The 24,934-nt window shown below is 41.7% G+C and overlaps 1 protein-coding gene across 7 annotated transcripts in view; it reads left to right on the top strand.

Moving 5' to 3' along the window:
- The window catches only part of ARID5B (AT-rich interaction domain 5B), a 188,937-nt gene that overhangs the window by 142,174 nt on the left and 21,829 nt on the right, over positions 1 to 24,934 (top strand). For 5 of the 7 annotated variants that reach the window (XM_030848203.3, XM_030848202.3, XM_060286173.1 and 2 more), the window contains 4 exons: positions 2,346 to 2,455; positions 8,540 to 8,744; positions 10,696 to 10,748; positions 20,538 to 20,635. In XM_030848203.3, the coding sequence (XP_030704063.1) occupies positions 2,346 to 2,455; positions 8,540 to 8,744; positions 10,696 to 10,748; positions 20,538 to 20,635 (466 nt within the window). Of the gene's footprint in view, positions 1 to 737; positions 915 to 2,345; positions 2,456 to 8,539; positions 8,745 to 10,695; positions 10,749 to 20,537; positions 20,636 to 24,934 lie in introns of those variants that run through there. The other 2 variants (XM_030848205.2, XM_060286172.2) reach the window with 2 other exon arrangements.

Genomic DNA, 24,934 nt, shown 5'->3' with positions numbered 1-24,934 from the left:
AGACTATTAGGTGTTAGTCTGTTCTAAATTTGCAATTCTCAGAATTTGCTGGGGAAGGGCATGTGCCTCTCTGGGTTCTGAAAGCAGCTCAGAGAATGGAGAAAATAGACCCGATTTGGGGATGACTTATTGTCAGTTCCCGGAACCTTTGCCTTTATTCAAAACAGCCTGTTCAGTGCAAGTTCTCTCTATCTAAAAGGCCTTTGGGATTTGAAAGCTTTTCTGGAAATAAATGCCTTTTAGGTTTAAATGCTTTTTGCCAACATGTTAGGAAGGAACGATCACAGTAACAAGTCTTAGAACAGAGGCAAGATTGTTTTCTTCCTTTTAACGAAATGCCTCAGACCTACCCCAAGTTCTGTGGGTTTCTGTCAGCTTTCTGTTCTGCTATTATTATGATAAGGGACTTGAAAGTACATCCTTCCCTCGCGGTCATTAAAGTCTTAGCCCTTGGGTCAGTTGTGGAAACACTTCTGTGCTACACTGCGTCCTCAAACCAAAATGGTCCCCGCCCTGGCTCCCGGCCGAGCCTGGAAGGAAGGTGGCATCGGGCTCTGACAGGGGAACGGGAGGCCAGGATCCACAAAACAGGCCGGATGAAATCACCAACCCCGTGTGGTAGTCTCAGAGAGAGGCAAGCCCTGCCTGCCAGTCTGGCAGCTCAAGCCAAGTCCTCGGAGCTCATCCCACACACCCCCGTGCTAGTCACTGCTGTGTGTTTACATGAGTAATGGAGCTGCCGGGGGAGGGGAGTTGTAAGCAGAGCGCTGAGCCTCGCAGCTCACATTCGGAGGGAAGCTGACATCCACACCAAGTCAGGTCGAGACTTCAGGGACACAGGGCCGGGAAGCAGTCACATGCTGTAGCTTTCACGGCACAGACACCATCAGGCAGATGTTTGTCGACTGGAATGGGTAATCGCCGCTTTCTCTTTGCTTGATTTTTTTGTTTGTGAGTTTGTTTGCCTTTGATGATTCCAGGCTGGCTTTCTGAGATGGACTTTAAGACAAACGTTTTGGGGAAATGAGAGGAGAACGGATTTGGGAAGGGGGGGAGTCTGAGCCCCAAAGCCACTTTTTAAACTTTTGCCTGAAAGTAAAGGCAGCTCTGCTTTCTTGTGCTTTGTCAACAGCAAGACTGTTATCCACAGTAGAAAATCAAATCAGTGGGATTAATTGTGTTTGTTAAGAGGAGTCCAGTGTACAGTGCCCTAAAAGCACTGGTTAGTGGCGTGACATGAGTAAGATTAACAACAGTTAAGAGGGTTTGAGTTGTTCAGATTTTCCATGGTCATAATCATACCTTAAAGCAATAAAGAAGTGTGGGTACCTTGAAAGGTCCTAAAGAAATTGCTTGGGGTATAATTTGTTAGTTTGGAATTCTTCAAGGGCTAGTCGGTTAGTTGGTTTGTTTTATTTTTGCTTGACTCCGGTGACTGATGAAGTTAAATGTGAAAGCTGATGCCGGAGAGTCGTAGCACTCAATAAACAGCAGCCTTTTTTTTTTTTTTTTCCTCCTTCTTTCTGTATGGATCTTAAAGGGATTCAAACTCAGCATCCAAGATGAAATATAACTTTGATTTGTGTCTTGTCCGTGGCTTTTAAAAAGTATAATCTCCACGGAATCAGGCTAACTCCAGTGTGATCTTTGGAAGTTATTTTAAGTAACCCTCAAGATCTTCATAAACAAAATATATTGAAAAGGAAAAGAGAACATGCTGACTTAAATGTATCTGCCAGATCTGTTGAGATTTGAAGCATGCTGGTTGCGATATTAATAGTAAATACATGGGATAATATTTTTCAGATTGTTATTTTGAATGCCTCTTTTTTTTTTTACAGCTCTCTCCTTACTTATTTGTATCATACTTTGAGAAAACACTCATGTCTCCACTTTTGAAGAGAGATGTTTTCAAACGTTACATTACTATGATACCGTAATGGGCTGGCATATCATTTGGGTTTCTGAAAACAAGATGCAAAACAAAAAACAAAGAATGAGCCAGGCTCAGGGCTGTCTTTCAGCCCAACACGTTTCTTTGATAACAGTGGGGAAGTGCGTTTTCCTTATCCTAACCCTTTAAAGCTGAGGGCTTCGTTTTATTTATATTAATTAGACACGTTCAAGTGCAATAGATGAGCTTTGGGGAACATGGACAGAAGTGTACAGTCTACCAAGAGGCAGCCTTTCAGAGAGAGACGCCTGAAAGGAGGCTTGGCTACCACAGATGTGTATGTTTCTCTGAACAATTAGAGGGCGCCACTGGAGTTTTAACATCCTTGGTTTTTCATAAGGAAACCCACGCAAATGAAAATGTATCTCATCTGTTCTCCATTTGTTTTCAGCGCCAAATCTTAAAGGCAGACCACGCAAAAAGAAACCATGCCCACAGAGAAGAGATTCATTCAGTGGTGGTAAAGATTCCAACAATTCCGATGGCAAATCCGTTGCCAAGGTACAGTCATTCGGCTCCATGGTATTCGTTTTGCTGCATCTTTTTGTTTTCCCCTCTTCTCTTTCTCTCTCTGCTCCTGTGTCTTGGTGGCAGTTTTCAATTCAGAGTCTGACTTTGCTATTCACAGCTCTCTGCTGTTCCTGTTCCCGCCACCTCCCCTCCCCTCCCCTCCCCACCCCTCCCTCGGGGGTGGGGGTGGGGGTGGGGGTGGGGGAGGGGCGGTGCAGGCATTTTGATTAGTCAGCAGAAAGACTTCCCACCTCCCTGTTTGGCCTGTTGGGTAAAGGACAGATGATTAAGCGCCCACGTCATTGAGGCTGAGATTTCATAGTAGGTGACACAATGACATAGTTTACTCTGCTTGTATCAAAAATAGACAAGCTGAACCGTCCTCTTTCTGAATGTATTCGTCTAAATATGTTTCAGCGGTTAACAGAGGATGAAATTAGAAATGGCTATAATTAATCTTTTTTCAAGTTACTTTTTTTTCAAAGTCACCTCTAATTTACCTTAGAATTAAAGACACGTAGCCCAGTACTTACGTGGATACATATACTCATATATAGATTTACATGTTTTTAAAGATCGCTCTTGATGCAGAATGAAAGTCCAAACTCTAGGCTCTTTTTCAGGCCCTGGGGCCTAAGCAGTCTTTGGAATCTGGAAAGTGCATGCCTGAAGTATTTAGCACCATGAAGGGTGAAGTGTCACTTCATATTTTTAGGCTTATCTTTTTTTTTTTACTTTTGTGGCTTGGATCGTGTTTCCATGATTCCGTTTACGGGGTGTTTGCGTTTAGGTGTTGTTTCTGTGCCAAAGACAGCAGTAGCCCCTTTAGGACCTGAATTGAAGCCCGGATTTCAACTGATACCACGTTTCCAGAACCAAGGACTTAGCTTACGAAAATGGGAGCATTATTAGTGAATTTGGAAGATCCTAAAGTAGGAAAACATGAATTCAGTTCTCTGTTGACCATCTACTATTTTTCTGCCATGGCCTCCTCTTCTCCCAGTGAAAAGAAGCAAATCCCAGACATTCACATTCTATAGCTTATCTTCAAGGATTATTTCATCAGGAAGTTCTGAGGACTTATGGGTTAAAATTTCTTCATGCTTCCAAGATTGCAAGGGGTTAAAAAGAGACCACCCAGTAGAAATGTGTGTTTTCTGGCTAAAAACAAATCTGTTTTTCCCTAAAGTTATTTTTGTTCTGTTCCTTTAACCTTCTGCCAAGTGAGTCTGTGTGGATACCAAAAATGAATTTTCTAGTAATTCGGACATCTTGGCCCTACAACTACCTATCTAGGGCTTCGACTTCTGTGGTCTTGAAGGATGTCAGCGGGAACAGTTTGTTCCCTGTGACATGGCTTGCAAGATACTGCAGAATGCAGTGAGAGGGTTTTAGGATCGTGGCATTCAGCAGAGCTTGTCCTGACAAGGTCTTGTGTTGGCGCCCTGCCCCATACCTCTAAGGTGACATCACGTGTTTATCCCAGCATGTTCTGCACCTGAGCCCAGCAGGAGGAAGCTCCTTCTCATGTCATTTGGAGCCACCACCAAAGAGTGCCTCTGGGAGTTTTACAGGAACTCATACAATTGATCTGAAAGAACAGCACCTCGAATATCACCCTCCGTGGAAGGCAGCTCAGGACTCCTACTCGGACCCACAAAACTGAAGAGAACTGCAGTCTGTATTTGCTGTTCACTGACTTACCCTTCTCAGAAGGGACAGTAGTGAAGCCTGGGTTTTCTGAGTGACCTTCTCCACTTGATTTGCACCAGCACTGCCACTTAGCATCTTTACCAGAAGGAGGGTCATCCTTCCGTCATTCGTTTCAATGGTGACTTGATGAATGTCATGCCGCAGTCAGCTCCCGGGGACTGGTTTAAACGCCCTGCTCCTCTCGGAGTCTTGGATTACAGTCCTGCTTTGTCTGCTTCCAGTGGGTCTGGAAAGACCGCTTCACCTAGAAGAGAGAGACTGGTAGGTATGAAGTATGGCGGGCTTATCTGTTGGCCCCAACAAATGGATGTAAAACCCCTGCTGAATGGACAGGCCACATCTGGGGCCGGGACAGCGTTAAAAAGACGTGTGTGACTTAAAGTGGTCTTTTCTCATGAAACGCTACCGTAGAGGTTACAAGTCTGTGACCATCTGATCATTTGCTGAACCGGAAGCAACATTTCAGGTGATAGTTTGGCTTTATGACCAAGACTTGTGTGACTGTTTGTTTTTTTTTCAAAAGTGCCTCAAACAGACCATTTCTAACTGTGGATCAGTACCAGCTTCCTGCAGCTCCATGCAGCAGAGCTCTTAGAGTAAGAACCCACTCACTTTGTTGTGTGCATGACTGGAAACGCAAGTCAAGTAATTTGCCTGTTGCTATCCAAAGGTTGCCCTCTTTCAGTGAGAACATGAAAACTAACTTTGCAAGACTCTGTTTTCCAAGGGACAGAGAATTTCATGGCTTTCCAACAATAGCAAAAGTCTCATGGAGAAGAGGCTACCAGTTCTCTGAAGATGTCATGAATGTGTCCAACACAAATCCAGGTCTGGGGCAAAAGCCCATTCATAATGCCGACCTATACAAGAGAAGTCTTCTCAGCCTGGCTCTCTAATGAAAGGCCTCCATTGATAAAAGGCAAATGACTTTTCACATCCTGTAAGCACTTTCCAGAGGCCAGAAGTACATTAACAGGTGGCTTATATTCTTGTATTCTTAAAGGAACATTAAAAAGGGAAACTGCAATAGGTTCTTCCCTTTAAATCACAAGCATACTTTTGATACTTCACAAATGTGATACTTCCATTATTTTCAATATTTTTCATCCCATTTGGTTCGCAGAATTCACCCCAGGGATTATCCTTCTTGCTTTCCTGAGGGAGAAAATGAGGGTTTCCTAGGAAGTTAGTGACCAAATCGAAATTAGACTCTAGTCCCTTTCCTGCTGGCTCAGCACATCTTGCTGCCCCAGTTGAAGGCGGAATTAGTTACAGCTCAATCCAGTGAAAGGATGTGGTTAATATCAAACAGGTGGTGGCTCACTGAAAATGTTAAATGTGGATTCTTTAATCAGCACTTCCTCAATCACTTTGGAAACCCCAAAGCTCTTAGTGAACTCAACAAGTGTAAGGTGTTCAGGTCTGGTGGGGGCGGGGAGCGGAGTGGGGGGGAACAGATCTAGTAATTAACTGTTACCATCAAAAGGCTGGGCTTTCTCAAGGTCAGCATGAAGACTAGCTCCCGTGTCATATTTCAGTAGCTTAAAACGCTGAGAATGTTTCCGGTAAGTGTGAAAAAAATGTAGAAAGGAACTTGGCCTGGTCCTATCCAGAAACAGAATAATACCCTAAAGGGCTCATTTATGTTAAGTGAAGAAACGTAGGAGCTAGTCTGAGGACAGAAACCACTGTTAATGTCTTACGAAGCCCCTGGCCCCCAAGAGAAGCCCCCTGACTTTCAGGATGCAGCTCAGTAGGTGGCAGCCCAGCATCACCTGGAGCCTCCCCTGTGATCATGGGGTCTGAATGACTTTGGGTCGGGGTTGTGCATGCCCTCTGTGCTTTCCTTCTGTTTCTGGGTGTTTCTGCATGGGTGAGGCAGCTCCCTAGACACTGAGGGGCAAACCTCACACTCCCTTAACAGTGGCGCTTCTGACCTAACAATATAAATAAGTGGCCCGTTATCACTGCAGATTTAAGACCTCAGCCTATTTTATACGCAAAACTGACACCTACTCCTGGTTTTAAAAGATGGGTTTGGAGTGTGGGAGACCTGAGTTCTCAACTCAGAGCTCTACCGGACACTAGCCACATACTAAAATACATACCGCTGAGCTTCAGTTTCCTTGACTGTAAAATGGGGCTCAAAACCTCCCTTTTATGATTCTTGTGAACATTAGGTAGGCTGTGTGAAGCCCAGGGCGCGCTGCTCCATTGATACTGGTTTCCTTCCCTCTGCTCAACACACAATGGAAGGAATGGAGCCCTTTTACACTTTGGAAACCACCGAGTTTTATCTTCAACTTCTCATTTGATAAATCACATTTCTAAGCTGTAGGTTTTGTAATGCCTAGTGATAAGATATGGTCTTTAATTGGAAGTATGTTTTGACTATCAATTTAATATTTTTATGAGTGTCAGTAAAATACAGTGTTTAAAAAACCACAAGCCATTGAGTGAGACTACCTGAGTTCAAATTCCAGACTCGCCACTTACTAACCTGGACATGATCTTGTGATCTTGGATGTGTTACCCATCCTCTCTGTACCTCAGTTTCCTCCTCCCTCATAGAGTAATAACCTGCCCCATTAGGGTTGTGAGCATGAAATGAGATAGGGCCCACACAGGGCTTAGAATAGAGCCTGGCTACATAGTAAGCGCTCAAAAAAGGCCAGAGAGCAAGACAGATTAGAACTGGAGTGATTTTATGATTTTAAAGAGCCGTTAAATGATCGATTTCATCAGAACTTTAGACTCAACAATCTGAAATTTGACAGTGAAAAATGATGACAATATAAAGTTTCCCAGGATGCTTGCCTTAATATAATGTTACAAAGTACTAAAGTTTGAAAATACTGTAAGAAGAAATCCTATATGGAAAAATGTTTTCATCCCACTTCCACCGATCTTTAAAAATTAAAATCTTATCTAGAGGCCCAGTTGATTGAGTTGTGCAGGAAGTTTTATTTTTTTTCCAGGACTCTAAAGATATTAAACTAGTGTGTCCATTTGAGAGAATAAACAATAAAGAAGACCCTTGCAGAGGAGACGTTTGTTTCCCTTTAATAGATAAATGTAGCCTTTTATGTTCTTAGAGGAGAGGTTCCCCTTTGGTAAATAAGTGAGGCCTTTTATGTTCTTAGCGCTTGGGAAGGAGACTCTGAAGGGAAAGAATAAGAGGGGTCAGAAATCTGAAATGGAAAACCTTGTTGAATGTGTGGGACATTTTAATTCGTGACATTTCCTGGGCAGTCATCCTCTTCTCTCAGACGTTAGATCGGGAGATGTAACGAATATTGGAATGTACACATTCCCCATGGGCTCACTTGAACTCGCAGCTTGACCCTTTGTACTTCCCCCTTTGACAATTAAAATAGCTCAGCAGCTCAGCCGTTACATTTAACAACCATCAAAGGCCTCTTGTAGAACGTGGCAGCGAGGAGGGAACATGAGGTTGGCCGCTCCGTGTGGCGGGCTCCGTACTTGCCTGGAGCATGGAGGGAAGAATGTCTGGCCCATGTACTGTCATTTATTTATTAATTATGGAGCTTTTCACTTACTCTTCTTGGGTTTTTAGCTGACCTCTACTTTTTCTTTTGTGGCAACTTAACATCTATGAGATTCTCAGAGCTGACTGAAAAGCGAGACACCCTCCTTAAAGAGTGGGGTGTTTTGTTTCCTACTGAGGGTGTATCTGGGCATCACCCTCAGGTGACAGATAGCAGAGACCTTGCTGGTATTCCTGATGCCAACATCTGCCAGCATTGACCTGTTTTTCCAGTTTGCTGGGAAGAGTGGCAACAAGATAAGTTTACTATGAAGAAATACACTTGCCTTTCATTTTGATACAAAATGCGAAACATGGGACTGTTATTAAGAACGTTCCTTGAATGATAGTAACAGATGGTGCCCCTTAGGAAAATAAAGTGTATAAAGAGACAGGAGAATGGTCCTAGTAGATGCAAACACTGTTTCTGGTTTCATATCAACATACTTGTAAGGAGTCTAAAAGAGGCTGGCACAGTTTGGCAAACCATGGCCCGCTGGCCACCTGTTTCTATAAATAAAATTTTATTGGAACACAATCTCATCCATTCATTTACATTTTGTCTGGGATGGCTCTCGGTGCTAGGGTTGAGTAGCTGTGACCAAGACAATAGTGCCCAAAAGCCTACCATAGTTACTATCCGGCCCTTCACAGAAATTTACCATCTCCTGGTCTAAGACGATTCCTATCCAGCGGTGCCTCTAAGAGCTATTTCAGGGCAAGGGTAGTTTACTGGTTCCTGTCCTAGCTGTGTCTTTGTAAGTGTTCCAGAGCGGTGCTTGACTTGATGTGGCATATTTTTTTCCCTTTTCCAGGTGAAATGTGAGGCCAGGTCAGCCTTGACCAAGCCGAAGAATAACCATAACAACTGTAAAAAAGTCTCCAATGAAGAAAAACCAAAGGTTGGAATTGGTGAAGAGTGCAGGGCAGATGAGCAGGCCTTCCTGGTGGCACTTTATAAATACATGAAAGAAAGGAAGACGCCAATAGAACGAATACCGTATTTAGGTTTTAAACAGAGTAAGTATACTTGTTTTCATTTCTGAAATATCAAAACCGCTCAGATTCATTGAATTGGGGGGAAAAAATTTTGACTCAGGATTATGTTGAAATCCTATTCTGGAGATGATGTTCTCTGTTTGTACTAAATCGACAAATCATCCAGGCCAGGAATTTTTCCCCCGCCTCCTTCCGCGATATTGTTCCCTTCTGGGGCAGTTGCAGTGAGATATTTATAGGCTCGAATCCACTGATTATGACTGGAAATAGACATGTTGAAAGTTCCTCATTTTCTGTTTTGTCAGTCTTGAGTGTCTGTAACGCCTTTCTTCTGAGATAATAATATGACGTAGCTTTATCAGGCACAGATGTTGCCTGAAGAGACAGCTTTTAAAAGGAGGACATTAAAAGATGGACAAAACAACCACAAAGAGAAAACATATTTCCTAAGCCTCAAATTTGTTAGGAGATAACAAAAACCTGATGACTTCAGAGGAAACAAGAAATACACAAATTGGAACCGAGGGCCCAATTTTGAATTACTTTGACATGTACATGTAAGCGTCATCATATATTTTAAAGTAGAACAGGGAACTCTTAGCTGAGCAGAATTCCTTATAAAAAGAGAAGAAACCCAGACCCTGTCCTGATTTCACAACTGAATATATATACTGCCTCTGTCTGGACTTCGTGGCACACAAAGCGATGAGCCCCTGGCTTGAAATAGTATTTTCTCCAAATGTATCTTCCTAGATTAAAACCATGTGTCATTTTGATGAAGAATGTCAAACCTGTATGTTTTACATAACAATTTACATACCTAATGGCAACTGGCACTGATTGCAAGAGAACACTTGCAGCTATTATAAACTTATATAACTACGAATGATTACAATGTTTGTCTGAAAACTGGTTGCTTGAAATAGAAGTAAAATTAATGTACTATGAACAGCTTTGTTGCATTATGCATTGGTTCAGATTAAATCAAGGCTGAGGCAGGGCTCCTGATAGCTTTGAAATAGTGCAGGGTTCAATGAGGCTTTTCGAACGTGTTGTGTCAAAGAGGCTTTTTTTTTTTTTTTAAATTTTAATTTTATTCTTCATTTCCTTTACCAAGGAATTACTTGAAGTTCAATTTTCCCCTCTTGTGAAAGAATCAAATCCGTAGCAGTCCCATTCCATGGTAGTTAGTACAAATGAACAGGGTTGCTAGCAATTTGGCGTAGATGTGTAATAGCATAAACACATGCATGTCCTGAGAAGAGAAAATTGTTTTTAAAAATACATATGTGCAACATCACACAGGCAAGTTAGGGGACTGAGTGGACAAATGACTCAGTTGCTCTGTGAACCAGTATCTTCCTTTCCTTTGATCTGTTGTATCACTGCAGCCTCAAGGGTGAAATATCTATTTCCCTGCTCAGTGCAAGGTACCATGTGCTAGTGAAATATGCTATGAGCTTTTAATATAGTGCTGCCATCAGACATTCTATTAAGAAGCTAATCATATATTAAAGTGGCTGTTATTTATTGATTATGGAGAGTTCTTATCTGAAGGAGGCATTAGATATTACCCTTTAGTCAATGGCTTCTTTCTAAGGGTCCTACAAGAACAGCCCCCATTTTGAAATCCCCCTCTTTTCCCAAGGAGGCTGTAACTTAGCTTCCCTTGGTCTGCTGACGGCAATAGGACTAAAAATTGTGTTTGTCCTTTATCCTAAAAGTAGAACTGTTTCCGTATTTGTGACTGTTTCTTTTTTAAGAAATATTTTAAGTGGTACTAATATATCCTGTTGTTGAACACCCTTTGGCAAATTGTTTCCTAAGAACTTAGCTCTCTGGGTTACTGTTAGTATTTCTTTTTTTTTTTTTCTCTTTCTCATTGAAAAAACAAAGCAAAATGTTTTAATTGACATTTCTTGGAAATATGTTAATGCAATGCTTATCTAAATACTTATTGTCCCTCTAACAGTTAACCTTTGGACTATGTTTCAAGCTGCTCAAAAACTGGGAGGATATGAAACAGTAAGTGTTTAAGCGACTTAAATGAAATAGTTTTGCAATCTAACCCCCCACCCGCACCCTGCTGTGACCAAAATGGAGAAAATGCAAAAAGCAAACCATCGCTGACTTACCTTTTCAAATGGCTCTACACTTTTGGGGGTTTATTGGGCCGCTTTTGGAAACAGTCCCAATTAGTTCCAGGTTTGGCAAAATTGTAAACTTGTCGTAAAAACTACAAGTGGAAAACATATGTAACTCTCCCCTGTCAGGGAAATCAGTTGGGTCTGTAATTTTTTCCCATGTTGAGAAAGGGCTATTATTGTACAACAAGCCAAGATTGCATAAAAGAAATTTCCCTTGGCAACATACCTGACATCTGTTCATGTCTAATATGGGAAATGTATTAAAGGCTTTCAAAAGTAATCAGTATTGGCCATTAAGGAATAGAATGCAGCAGAATCTCCTCTCATTCTAGGGCAAAGAAGCTTTATTAGACAAGGGTCAGTGCCACATAAACAGGAAGTTATCAAACTTATTCAGAACAGGCTCTGACACTCTTTATCAGCTAATTCTAACTGACAGGAACGGGTTATTTTTAGCTCACAGGAAAATCTGATGGCCAGGGAGGTTTACAGCATGTATTTTGAACTGATAAAATGTTAGAGCAACAGACTCAGATTAAAATCTTGAAAGAAGAAGAGAGAGCTGCACTAATGCAGCACGCAGAGATGACATCTGTAATAAAATCAAGTGACACAGGAAGATGTCGTCACTGGAAAGATTTTCTCCTCCACACAATGATCAGATTGAGTTGTGCAGGTTCTTCTACAATTGAAGAAGAAATTGTTTTTTTTCTTTCCTCACAGAGTAACCTGGGGTATATCCCTGTATCGTAGTAAAATGACAGTGAGAGACACAGAGTCAAGAAAATGAAATTCATTTTAACCCAAAATAATGAGTGTTTCTTGCCAGATGTAGCATATTGTTCCACAAACTAATGTAAGGGTGTGATGTCAGGGGCTTGGGATGGGAAAAGACAGCAAGTGTTATGTGACTCATGTAATCTGGTATTAATGTAGAGATACCTGCTGTGAATTCTGACTAAAAATTCTTTGATGTGAGTCTATATACATGTAAAATGCTTATTTAATATATGGGCATACATAGATTTTTATAAGGAAATCGAATACTCATATGAACTACATTTAAAGGTGCATTTCATAGACATGAATTTGCTTAAAATACTTGTTTTACCAAGTGCCCTATTGAAAAATAAATAATGTAATTTTTCACTTGGTTGGATCTGTTGATAGGACAGGGAGTTTGACTCCTTCCCACTGTGGCTCATAGTTTTGCAAAATCTTGAGCTAATTATAGCTTTTGTGCATGTGAAAAAGCTGATAACTTATTCAGTGTTAGTCTCATAAATTTAGGAGTCAACCCCATAGCCTAGACTTTTAAGCCTAACCTTTAAAGTTCAGAGTAGGAATACACATTCTTATGGACCGTGACTGCAGGCAGTTACATGATATTGCACAACATTATGAATGTCTTTTTAAACCCAGGAATTTTTTGTTATTCACTGATAGGGAGAGTGCCAGTAAATTTCACAGAATCAGTTTTTCCTGCTTTTGTATCTTCTGTATTTGCACAAGGATTTTTTTTTTTTTTTAACATGCAATAGCAAAGTGGTGTAGAAAATACAAAAGAAACTTCTGATGAGCCTCAAGGCATTTGCAATACTCTTTGAACAAACAGTGATTATTATTCTTCTGTTGAATGAATGAATGAATGAATGAATGGATCACACAATCAGCAGATCACCTGACCACATATTTACTGAGTGTCTTATGTGCATAAGGTATTGTGTTAGACACTCTGGGAGACATAAAAATATCTAGGCCAGGGGTTCCAGTTGCTTACCATCCAGGAAAGGCAGTAATTATAAAGCAAGGTGGAAAAAAAGATCAGCGCCCGGTTCAGGTAAAGTACTTCCTCGTTTAGAGATGGGGAAGAAAGACTTGTGGCTCTGATGCCAGTTGAGCAGAATTTTGGAGAATGGATGGAATTTAGACGTGAAAGATCATGGCCTTCTTGGAAGAGAAAATCAGATGGGGAAACAAACTATGTAGGTGGAATAAAGTTGGGTATAGAGAGTTTGTAACTTAAAGTAGAGTCACTAGGTGGTGGGGATAAGTGACCGTGAAGGGGAATCCAGAGAGAAGGATGGACCCGAGGGAAGAAGGCCCTTGGATGCTAGGCAGTGAGGGATGGGGCTGGGGGCTATGAAGATCGATAACAAGTTGAGTGTTATGTTTTGCCACTTACTCTTCCTGCACTGTGTTGTGCTGGATGGAGTGGAGGAGAGAGTGACTGGGATGGGTGAACGTGGCAAGACCAGACGGGCATCTGCTTTCCATCTGGTTATGTGTTTCACGTCTCTTCAGCCAAGCCACAAAGAGGACAGGTGACCTGTGGGGTGGCCCTTTTCCTCCTTCCCTCTCCACTCACCCTTCAACTTCTTCATCCTTTGGTGGGTCCCTGCCACTCTTCACAATACGCCATATTTTTTCATCTTGTCTCAAGCAGTGAATCTACGTGGCTATCTCACTGTAAAATCTATTTGGGGCCATGAACTGAATGAAGCCAACTGGTGGGATTTTTCCTGCCTTCTTTCTTTCCTTCTTTCCCTCCTTCCTTCCCTCCTTTTTAAAAAATGCCTCATACTACCTGTTGGCCCTGCAGGCACTTAAGTTTGCCACTCCTGTTTCTACCTTTAAGCTTTTGAACCTGTGAAGTACAGAAGACATTTTTCTCTAGTATATTTTGACTAATAAAACTATGCGATGCTCGGTGAGGATTCAGTTTTGAAGTCACTCCAGGAGATGTATGAATGATATCCACAGTCTGAGGACTTAACCTTGTCATCGCAGCCTTACTAGAGGATACTTATCTGTGAGATTATCTGATGTCGGAAGCAAGTGTAGACTTGGCATTTAGAGCTCAAAAGAGATCTTAGAATCTTCCAGATCAGTGAAGAAGATTCTAAAGGCTTCCCAGAGGCTACTCAAGAACTGGGGCTCCAATTTTCAATGGGGAACTTCAAAGTGTAAGTAGTTTTCTAAGTCTCTGAGATGTTAACTCTGGGGTGGGGCCTGGCCTGAGAATTTGAGAATCCTTTTTTTTTTTTTTAAGCTGCCCAGATTATGTTAATTCAAAGCTAATGGTAACAGTGATTACTAGACCTCACAACTCCTGGCTTCAGAAGCCTCCATCTAAGTCAAGTATCAAAGATTAGAATGTTGTCTTCATGCTAGTACTAAATAAACACGCCAGAATATTAACATTCCTTGGCTCAGAAGTAGCACAAAGTTTCCAACGAATATTTTTCTGTTTGGTAAAGTGGCAATCTAAATTGGGACTCAATAAGCCATTTTCATTTTGAATAAGGAAAAGTGTAGCCCCCTAACTTTATTTTTCGCAAATTGGCCTTTATGCAGAAAAAGATCCTTGCCCTGCTGCAGATGAAACTGAGGCACAGGGAGATGAAATGAGTTGAATGGGGTCACCGTGGCATTCTTCACATTCTGAATTGCTGAGAATTTTGTGCATAATTACTTCAACCTCCATGGTATCACTGGGAAGAAAGAGATTTATAAATTCTTCGTGCCTTCCATTCCCAGCAGTCTCTTATGTATCTTTTTATGTATTTGGGGTGATGTTTTGGGGAAAAAAAAAAAAGATCTAATAACCTACCTTCATTGGTAGCATCTTTCAGTCATTTCTTTGTACTTAATACGAACCTTACCAGAGATACTAACTATTAGGTGAGATTTTCTGATTCTTGAGAAAAAATGTGTGACCTTAGAAGATGGGTCAGGAAGTCTGGAAGATGTAAATACTCAGTAATAGTAAAAACTTGCAAGTTTAAAATGTGTAGATATATTTCTTGTGCTGTTAACTTGTGATTGGATAAAGACATCTCTCTGGAATTCCTTCTGGTTATAAAAAGAGGCCATCTTAATTGGCTTGTTTTTGTTTGTGGTTATAAACTATTCCAAACCTTCTGGTTCGAATTGAGGATTACGGATTATTTCATTTTAGTCCTTCACAACCCTCAAATTGAATTAAAAAAAAAAAAGAGCACAAGTTCTATTTTAAGCCTTTACAGCATTCAACTAATGGCTATATTCTGTTCTCTTGGCCTCTTCTGCCTCTGCTAGAAATGTGTATTGTGTCTCTGCACCCCTAGGTTTAGAGATCATAAATGTATTGAATGGATTTGATTTCCTAAAGAACAGTATACTGGCATTTTGATTGGTTGGCAATGAGGACCCTTCTTTAACAGTCATATATCCAATTTCTCCTTCCAAACATTTGAGAGTCTGGGTCACCTGCAGTGGAAGAGGCAGAACTGAATCAAGTTTTGCTGATGAGCTAAGGAGGTCTTCACATCAGTGTCTGGTGAAGCAGTTAAAGCTTGCAGAGTAGCTTGGGGTATTACGAGGATGCAGCGTGTTGATGATGGTTTGCTAAAGTGATTTCCATTTGGCTAAACATTTGATGGCAAGCCAGAGGCAATATTTGGAGAGAGGTTGAGTCGGGAAATGGGTCTTGAGTAAATCTTATCCTAGAGGCCGAGGACCATGCAAGTGCTGCCTTCTAAGAATGTCAGCTCACAGCCCCGCCTCGCCCCATGGGTGAGACCGGACCATTATTTCCCAACTGGAAGAAGTCACTTGTCTTCTTGCTGGAAGGATTAGGCTTTGACATCAGATTCTGGCTTTGACATCATTTCAAGGCATCCTCTGAATCTAACCCTAGTTCTCTGGACAGACAAAGCCTCTCGCTTAATTCAAAATTCTCGAGGCCAAAGATGATGTCATATCGCTTTGAAAGGCTCCAGTTCCTGGAGTACTACCAGGAAAAAAAAGTCATCTTCCTTGAATTCAGTCCACCCTCAAGGTGTCCTGAGGAAAAAGGCTTTCTCACAGCAGCTGGGGCAACACTGCTCGCAGGCAAACTCTCCTCTGACTTCATAACGTCCTACACATTCTTACAGTTAATACAATAGTGGAAGCACTGTTGTCCTAAAAGATTTCTGATGACTGTTTCCTCACCAGTCCACAAAAATACCAAAATTATTTCATCCTAGTGACCTCAAAGGTAGGAAAATAAAGCCTCCAAGACTGTATCTTGGGTTAAACAGTTTTCCAATTTTTTTTAAAGTGACAGACTTTTTTTTTTTTTTTTTTTTTTTTTTTTTTTGCTGTACGCGGGCCTCTCACTGTTGTGGCCTCTCCCGTTGCGGAGCACAGGCTCCGGACGCGCAGGCTCAGCGGCCATGGCTCACGGGCCCAGCCTCTCCGCGGCATGTGGGATCTTCCCGGACCGGGGCACGAACCCGTGTCCCCTGCACTGGCAGGTGGACCCTCAACCACTGCGCCACGAGGGAAGCCCGACAGACTATTTTCATCAAATAAAACCATGGGAGGGACAGATTCCTTTCCCACTCACCGGGCCCATTTTCTTGGCAGGGATTAGCATTGTTGAGAGTTAGTTTCACACCACCTTTTAAAACACCACCTGAATTCTAAAAAGCAGTTTGAAAACCACTGTACAGTCTACCCTCTGTATCTGAGGGTTCCACATCTGAAAATTCAACCAGTCTTGGATCGGAAAAAAAAATTTTTTTAATTCCAGAAAGTTCCAAAAAGAAAAACTTGAATTTGCCAAGTACCGGCAACTATTTACATAGCATTTACATTGTATTCAGTAGTATAACCAATCTGGAGATGATTTAAAATATACAGAAGGACGTGCATATGTTATATGCAAATTTTATATGGGACTTAGGCGTCCGCAAATTTTGCTATCTGCAGGGGTCTGTGGATGCAGAGAGGCGACTGTATTCATAAGCAGTGAAAACTTCATGAACATGATAGGTGTAGAGTGCTTTTCACAGAGTTCCTTGGGTCTTATCCACACTAGGGAAAGAAGTAACTATCAAGTGTCTTCAAAGTGAGATTAAGTTTCATATGCACCTACATTGGTTTACTTTACCTGGGTGTGGTCCACTCGGTTTTCCGTCTTGCTTTATGGTTAATGGTATGCGTTATGAATCCTGCTAGATCGTGAACCCTTAAAAGCGGTGACGTCTCTTTCTTCTCATGCTATCACCCCACCCTCAACCCTCCACCCTCCCTTCCGCTTCTGTACCTGGTAGTGTCCTAGAATGGTAAGCAGCAGCAGATGTGTTGATGTCAGGAATCCCACTGCTTGGATGAATTTTCTTTAGGAAACAGACAGCCAGAGTTCTTTGTATCCTTAAAAACCTAAAATAATAGAAGGTCAGGTTGAAACATGAACATGTCCAGGAAGCCTGAGGCTTTATGAGAGAGTTGATCAAGCTAACCCCCATGGCTGGATCAAACCTTCCAGCTGAATGGGGCTGGGGGCCAGATACCAGGAGGCAGACATTGCTTCTGCCTGAGACTGGGTTTAAAGCTTACACACATCCAGAGAGGACAACAGAATAAAAACCCAAAGCCAATGCATGCCTAGGCACGACGAAAGCCTGTTAGTACAGAAGGCAGATGTACACAGGTGGGGGCATGATGCCCAGGAGCTGTCCCAGCTGCGTCCTCCTATCTCTCCTCACAGGGCTCTGAGACCCCCTGTAGGTTTGGACAAGGCGAGGATTTAGACGTTCCTTTGCTGTACAGCCTATGGTCAGCGTTTGAATTGAAAGCGCATCTGGGCACAAAAAATAAGAAATGTATACCCAGGAGAACTGTGTACTTAAAGGCGTTGAGCAGTTGGAAAGAGCACATTTTATGACTTTCCTGTGGAAAGAAAATATCTCAAAATGGCCCTGATTCATCCAGGCTGGCCAGTGGAAGTTCAGTAAACAGTTGAGAACCCACTTCCTTGAAGGCCCGGCCCTTGTCTTTTCTCCACTGGTAAAAACTGTATTGAAACAGCAGAACCTGCTAGCGGGGGGCTGACACAGACCCCTAGCCAGCCGCATACGGTTTACTAATGCCAAGTGGTGACTGATGCTGGCTTCCCGCTGCCGCAGCTTCAGCCCTAGCGTCAGGAAGAGTTTTTGTTTTTCCTTTTGATAATTCATTATCTATTCTCCAAGAAGTTTTGTCATTTCTGTCATAGGCATGTGTTTAACAGGGCATCCCCTAGTCTGGATGATGGGTTGTGGGTAGGGAACACGGCCAGTTTCCACACATATCCCTGTCAGCAGTGGCCTCTTGTTCATTATATTTTTCACAGTCAGTAGTACTGTTTATATATTTGGTCATTTGTTTATTTTTGGGTATCTGCCACTAGGATGCAGTCATCTTGGGTGTTGGGTTTTTACTGTTGCCACCCAGCTGCTAGCACAGTACCCAACAAATGGGAGATATTCAATAAATGTTTGGTGAGTGAATGGATGAGTGAATGGATGGATTCTGGTATAATTGGGACTTATCCGTGATTTAATGGTGAACCTATGTTCTAACTAGAGACACAAGTGGGCAGGGTGGCAGGAACCACAGTTTTAATGGTTTTACTTTAAGAGAGTAATATCTCAGAGCATTGGTAACCCAACCCACCCCCTTACATTCTTGCTGACCTCGCAGTAGCGATGCTATGTTCCCACTAGTGAGAATTTGAGAAATTGTAGCAGAAGCTATGGGTCCCACAGTTATCTCCTTCCTTCGAAGCAAAAGGCCCCTGGAGTTCTATATTGTCACCCTGCTACACTGTTCATCAGGTCATTCTGATATGGAGGCTGCTTTGATGTAGTGGAAAAAAGTCTGCTCTTGGGACCATAAGACATCGGTATGAATCCTGACATTCCCACTCTGCTGCTGTGTGTCCTTAGGGAAGTCGTGCAGCCTCTCTGAGACTTGTTTCCTTGGTCTGTGAATGAGATTCCTATAATCTGCCTCACAGGCTGATAGGAGGATTAAATGATATCATGGATATGAAAACTCTTTACAAAATATAAAATACAGTGTACACAAGAGATACAAGAATGACAAGAGTGATTGTTTCTTTCTGAAGTGATTGCAGGAACACACATAGGCTATTTTCCAGGGCCCGCACCTCACCTGAGGGAAGGGAATATGTTTCAAGGGACTCAGTATTCTAAGGGCTTTGAGGAATAAGGTAGATACTTGGAAGAAGGGGAACCTGTTCATTCTTCTGTGATACACAGGTCTAGAATGGATCAGCCTGAAACGGTAATATTTAAAAGGTTGGAGGGAGATTGTAACTAAATATAAAATAATTACCAAAATATGTATTTTCAGTATTTTTAAAGGGGCTTGAAAAAACATTTATTATTATAATCTAAACCAAGCTACAAATACAGGAGGATTTTTAGTTATACCTGCTAGTAGATCTAAGAGGTGGCTCAGGCTAACAAGAACTATTGAAACAAATTGGTCCAAGAATGCTTCGTGGGAAATTGAACAATGCAAAACTCACACTGTCTCGAGGTCCTACTTGGGTCTGTTAAGAAGGGTTTATGGAAATGAAGGGGTTCTTTTTATTTGAAATGGAAAGGGTACCATTTACCCTATGATATGTAACCACCCTTCTCCTCCTTAGATCGCAATCACAGAGCCCCTGGATGCACGCTGAGATTTTTTTTTCACGCCTTGCTGCCTCTAGCCCCTAAGTGAACTCCGCTGGCAGCCCTGCGGGTGTTTTTCAAAAGAAGCCTCCTGTTCTGACTGTTTAAATGCCACTGGCACCTCTGCCACGCCCTGCCCCCTGCACATTCCACTAACAGAGTTTTTTCCTGGAGCCCTGTTTAGAAATGTTCACAAAGATCTCAGAACTTGCTCGGTCTTCCCAGTTTCAAGGAAACACTAGATTGCTCAGATGTAGTAAGTGACGTGGTTTCTCCAAATGAATCATTTGCTAGATCATGCATCTGTTATTTTGTAAAATCTTAATTTATATATAAAAATAAAATTAAAGGAAAAAAAAAACCAAGACCATAGTATGCCTTTCGGTATGTTGCAAGCTGTTTGTTTTTATTCACCCAACTCAGTAAAATACAGAGCTTACATTTTGACTTTGGAATATGTTAATTTTCATAGGATTTGATGGATATCCCATTTTCCTGACCTAAGTGAAGAAAAATAAACAGCTTGTGACATAGACAGTTTCAGATTTTGGTTTTGTTCTGATGGTTAGAGGAGCTGGCGTAAAAATACAGCCTGAGATGACCATACATTTCATAACCAACTTGATCATTTTAATTAATTTGTGTAGGCATTTTTTTTTTAGTCTTTAAAGTAGGCGACACATCACAATAGTTGAAAAACCAGAAGATACAAAAGCACGTTTTATGAAAACTCTGTCTTTACCTGTGTACTCAGCCACCATGACCATATCCCTTAAGCAAGTAATGTTAATTCTGATTCATTTCAACTGGTACACTAAGATATATTTTAGCTGAAGTCTTATTTTAGTTTGATGCTTTATCACATGACATAAAGGAACAGAGTGTAAGTTTGGGACCTTGGGGGCAAATAACTACATGAATATCCAGGGAGATGCCTCAGATAAAAATGCGCTAAGGGTGACAAAATGTAGAGCCCAGAGCAGAATTCCATGTTTACTGTAAAGAAAAATGCTAAGAGTGAGATCTTACTATGAGCCCGTAAGTCTCCCATGTATTCACGTGGACTTCTCTGTTTCTGGGTCTCCAGAATAGACTGTTGCGTATGTATTGAATCCTGGCACTGTGAATCTCTTACGATGCAAGATTAAATTTCTCATTGCCACTTTTTTCAGATAACAGCCCGCCGTCAATGGAAACATATTTATGATGAATTAGGCGGTAATCCTGGGAGCACCAGTGCCGCCACTTGTACCCGCAGACATTATGAAAGGTAAGGCACCCTTTCTTGGAAAGTCGTTGATTAATTACAAGTGTGTTCATTGGAAGTTAATTGGTCAAGCATAAGACCTTTTAGGAAACAGAAAATATCCCTCTGGCATTTTACTTTGCATACTGCCTTGTGATTTTTAGGGAACATGGCTTTCTCTGGTTATAAGGGATGAAATTCGATTAAGTTCGTTTAGTTTGGTTTTATCCTGTGACCACCTGCCTGATAATACTTACCCCTCCCCCCCGCAAGCATACATTATTCAATATGTTCTCTGTACTCTGTAGGTTTATTTACTATGAGAACTTTCAGCTTCTGGAAAACTTTGAGATTCTGGGGTCTGTGGTGTTACTATGAGGTTGCCAAGTAACTGCATTAATATTGAAAAGTGTTAATGTTGACTGTATTAATATGGAAAAGTAAGCATTTCTTTAATAAGAAAATTGGTCCCAGATAAGATCCATTGTTTTTTCCCATCTTGGTGTTCTTCTTCTAATGCTTTCGACCCAGGAAATCCTTTCTTGCCAAGCTCTGTGTGGTTTGGTTTTCTAATAATTTCAGCTTCTCTTAGAAAGGTGATGATAATGCAAACAAGAAATAATGCCAAATTGGCCTCCTACGAGGGTTGTATCCTCAGGAATTCTTCCCCTTTGCATTAGGACTGTGTTACCCACAATGCTGGAGACCAGTTAGCATAAATCACGCGTTATCCTTGCTCTGTACTTCCAGCCCCTACTTAATTTCTTTAGGTCATAACAAGTTCCTTATCACTGGCATTTCCCTGCAGTAGTGTTGACCGACTTGGCTTCACGGTTTCAGATTCAGAGCTTGTGAGATCCAAGTAGAGGTGTCTGTGTTTTAATGATGGCCATGGATGGAATGAAGTCAAGACACGGTCAGCTGAGCAAATGGGCCAGTTAGCTTCTTCCTTTGAAAACTAAAACACAAGTGCTAAATTTGATGGTTGCTCTTCACATAGTCAGTTCCCATTCCAACTTCAACCCACATGCTTAACACCCGTCTCTGGATCATACAAATGCATCTTCAGATAATGTCACCTCACACATCAACTCTTAGTCATATTTCTTTTGAGCCCAATTATATTTTTATCTGCATTGCACTTAACACAGAGCCTCTTTTAGCATGGCCATTCAGTGAAACTTGGAATGTTTTTATAGGTATAATCATAGAAAATTGAGCTGGGTTTAGTACCCTACGAAAAATTCTCACAAAGTATTCCCAAGAGATTGCCTTACTTGACAGTGTTATAATGCAGAAGGATTTTTAAAAAATTGATAACAGGAATTGAAATTATTACTTTTCATAGCATTGTTTGCAGTATACTGCACGAATTTTTTAAATGTGTTATTTCTCGCAGTATTTAATACAAAAGCCCGCACCCTCACTGTACCTAACACTTAACAGCACTGAAGTTCTAGTATGAAAAGGCACTGGTACCTGGCATGAGTGTTCTGTAGTGTCTGAGGTACCATAGTCATCTTGTTTTGATTATGAGTCAAGGCTTTAATCAAAACATTTTCATTAGCAACACTGTCTCTACTTTCAGATAGTGAACCTCCCTTAGCTCCATGTGCCAACGTCCCCAGCATGTGAACCATCACACTTAAAGGACCAGATAGCAATTAAAATTTGAAAAAGGAGTGTTATCTCAGCGGGGAGCTGGCTCACCTAGTTAGAGTGAAAAATTAATCAAATGTATTAGAAAGCATCACATGGTCAAAAAACAGATACGGTTTGGGATAGAAAAAGGATTGGATTCCATAGTACTAGGTACGTGTGTGTGTGTGTGTGTGTGTGGCTGTGTGTTTAATATACTCAAGCAGTTGTGTGGATAAAAATAGCTTCAATCTTAAATGAAATGCCAAGATATGTTCTTTTGAAGGTTGTGTACTTTTGTTTTATGATTTACCTCTTCCTGGAGTAGTAGAATCCCACATGCCTTCAGTCAGTCAAAATGGAAAATTCTAACAGAGATACCTCCAACTTTAGCAACTGAAAACATTATTAAAGATTTTTAGAGATTTTTCTTCTCTCATTCTTGGGAGCAGACTTCATAAAGGTTTAGTCTCCCACTGGAATACATTTTTTGAAAAGCTATGTCGGTTACTCCTCCAAATCTAGAATTTGTTCGGTCAGTGTATCAGTCAGGATCCAGGAAGGAAAATAAAAATCCACACTAAGTATTCAACAAAGAGAATTTACTGTAGGGAACTGCTTAACAAGCGTTGGTGTGAAGCAGTCCACTACTATGGAGGCAGTAACTATAGGTTTCCTAGGGTTGAAGGAATAGAGAAAAGAAGGTAGGTTATCACCACCCAGAAGTTTGGAGAGTGGACTTCACCAAACTGGGGTTCAGATCTCTCATAGGTAGAGGCGCCCAGCCAGTACTGGTCCTTCAGGGTCTCAGAGGAGAGGCACCGTGGAGCTGGGCGCAGTCCTGAAGAGGCATGCTCTGTGGCTGGGGCCAGACCTCAGAGGAAATGCACTGAAACTACTCAGGGATTGTTGAAAGACGCGACAGGGTGGAACCAACTGCTGCTGCTACGTCACTGTTGGGTTGGCACTGAAATGAACAGCAAGCAAAAGGGAAGGTGGTCCCTTCTCCCTTCCCCTGGCCTGCTAGGGCCCCACTTGCAGAACCCCAATAGGAAGACAGCTGACAAGAGAGACATGTAAGTTATGTTGTCCCGGTCCCAGCATCACCAAGCAGAGCACAGAAGAGTGGATCTGGAGTTGAGAGACAGTAGTCAGCTGTGGGCACCCCACGGGGCCCCCAACATAGAAATCCCTGCACAGAACCTGAAACCCAGGTTGGAGCACAGCTGTTCCAGGGTGATTAGCATGGTCCTTAACCCGTTCTTGGCATTTGCATTTCCTTTCTTTGTCTTAATTTAATTTTTATTTTACAGTGGAGTATAGTGGATTTACAATGTTGTTTGTTTCAGGTGTACAACTAAGTGATTCAGTTATAGATATACATGTATCCATTCTTTTTCAGATTCTTTTCCCATATAGGCCATTGTAGAGTATTGAGTAGAGTTCCTTGTGCTATACAGTGGGTCCTTGTTGGTTATCTACCTTATGTATAGTAGTGTGTGTACGTTAATCCCAAACTCCTGATTTATCCCTCCCCGCCATATTTCCCCTTTGGTAACCATAAGTGGTTTCTGATATCTGTAAGTCTGTTTCTGTATGGTAAAATAAGTGCATTTTTATATTTTTTTAAAACTAGATCCCACATATGGGTGATATCATATAATATTTGTCTTTCTCTCTCTGACTTACTTCACTTAGTATGATAATCTCCAGGTCCATCCATGTTGCTGCAGATGGTATTATTTCGTCCTTCTTTATGGCTGAGTAATATTCCATTGTACATATGTACCATATTTTCTTTCTCCATTCCTCTGTCAATGGAAATTTAGGTTGCTTCCATGTCTTGGCTATTGTAAACAGTGCTGCAGTGAATACTGGGTTGCATGCATCTTTTTTTTTTTTAAAGAGTCTGTGTTTTTCAAATTAATTAATTAATAAGTTATTTATTTTTTTTGGCTGCTTTGGGTCTTCGTTGCTGTGCGCGGGCTTTCTCTAGTTGCAGTAAGCGGGGGCTACTCTTTGTTGAGGTGCTCAGGCTTCTCTTTGCAGTGGCTTCTCTTGTTGCGGAGCACAGGCTCTAGGCGCACGGGCTTCATTAGTTGTGGCACTCAGGCTCAGTAGTTGTGGCTCGTGGGCCCTAGAGCACAGACTCAGTAGCTGTGGCTCATGGGCTTAGTTGCTCCGCGGCATGTGGGATCCTCCCGGACCGGGGCACGAACCCGTGTCCCCTGCATCGGCAGGCGGACTCTCAACCACTGCGCCACCAGGGAAGCCCTGTTTTAGTTTTTCTAAAGAACCTCCATACTGTTCTCCATAGTGGTCGCACCAATTTACCTTCCCACCAACAGTGCAAGAGGGTTCCCCTTACTCCACACCCTCTCCAGCATTCACTGTTTGTAGATTTTTTGATGATGACCATTCTGACTGGTGTGAGGTGATACCTCATTGTAGTGTTGATTTGCATTTCTCTAATGATTAGAGATGTTAAGCATCTTGTCATGTGCTTTTTGGCCACGTGTATGTCTTCTCTGGAGAAATGTCTATTTAGGTCTTTTGCCTGTTTTTTGATTGGGTTGTTTTTGGTTTTGTTTTGATACCGAGCTGCATGAGCTGTTTGTATATTTTGGAGATTAATCCCTCGTCGGTCACATCATTTGCAAATATTTTCTCCCATTCTGAGGGTTG

The sequence above is a fragment of the Globicephala melas genome, chromosome 16 (assembly GCF_963455315.2).
Source record: "Globicephala melas chromosome 16, mGloMel1.2, whole genome shotgun sequence".
NCBI classification, from domain to species: Eukaryota; Metazoa; Chordata; class Mammalia; order Artiodactyla; family Delphinidae; genus Globicephala; species Globicephala melas.
The sequence above is the reverse complement of the archived record's forward strand: the minus strand, read 5'-3'. Positions and strand labels throughout refer to the sequence as shown.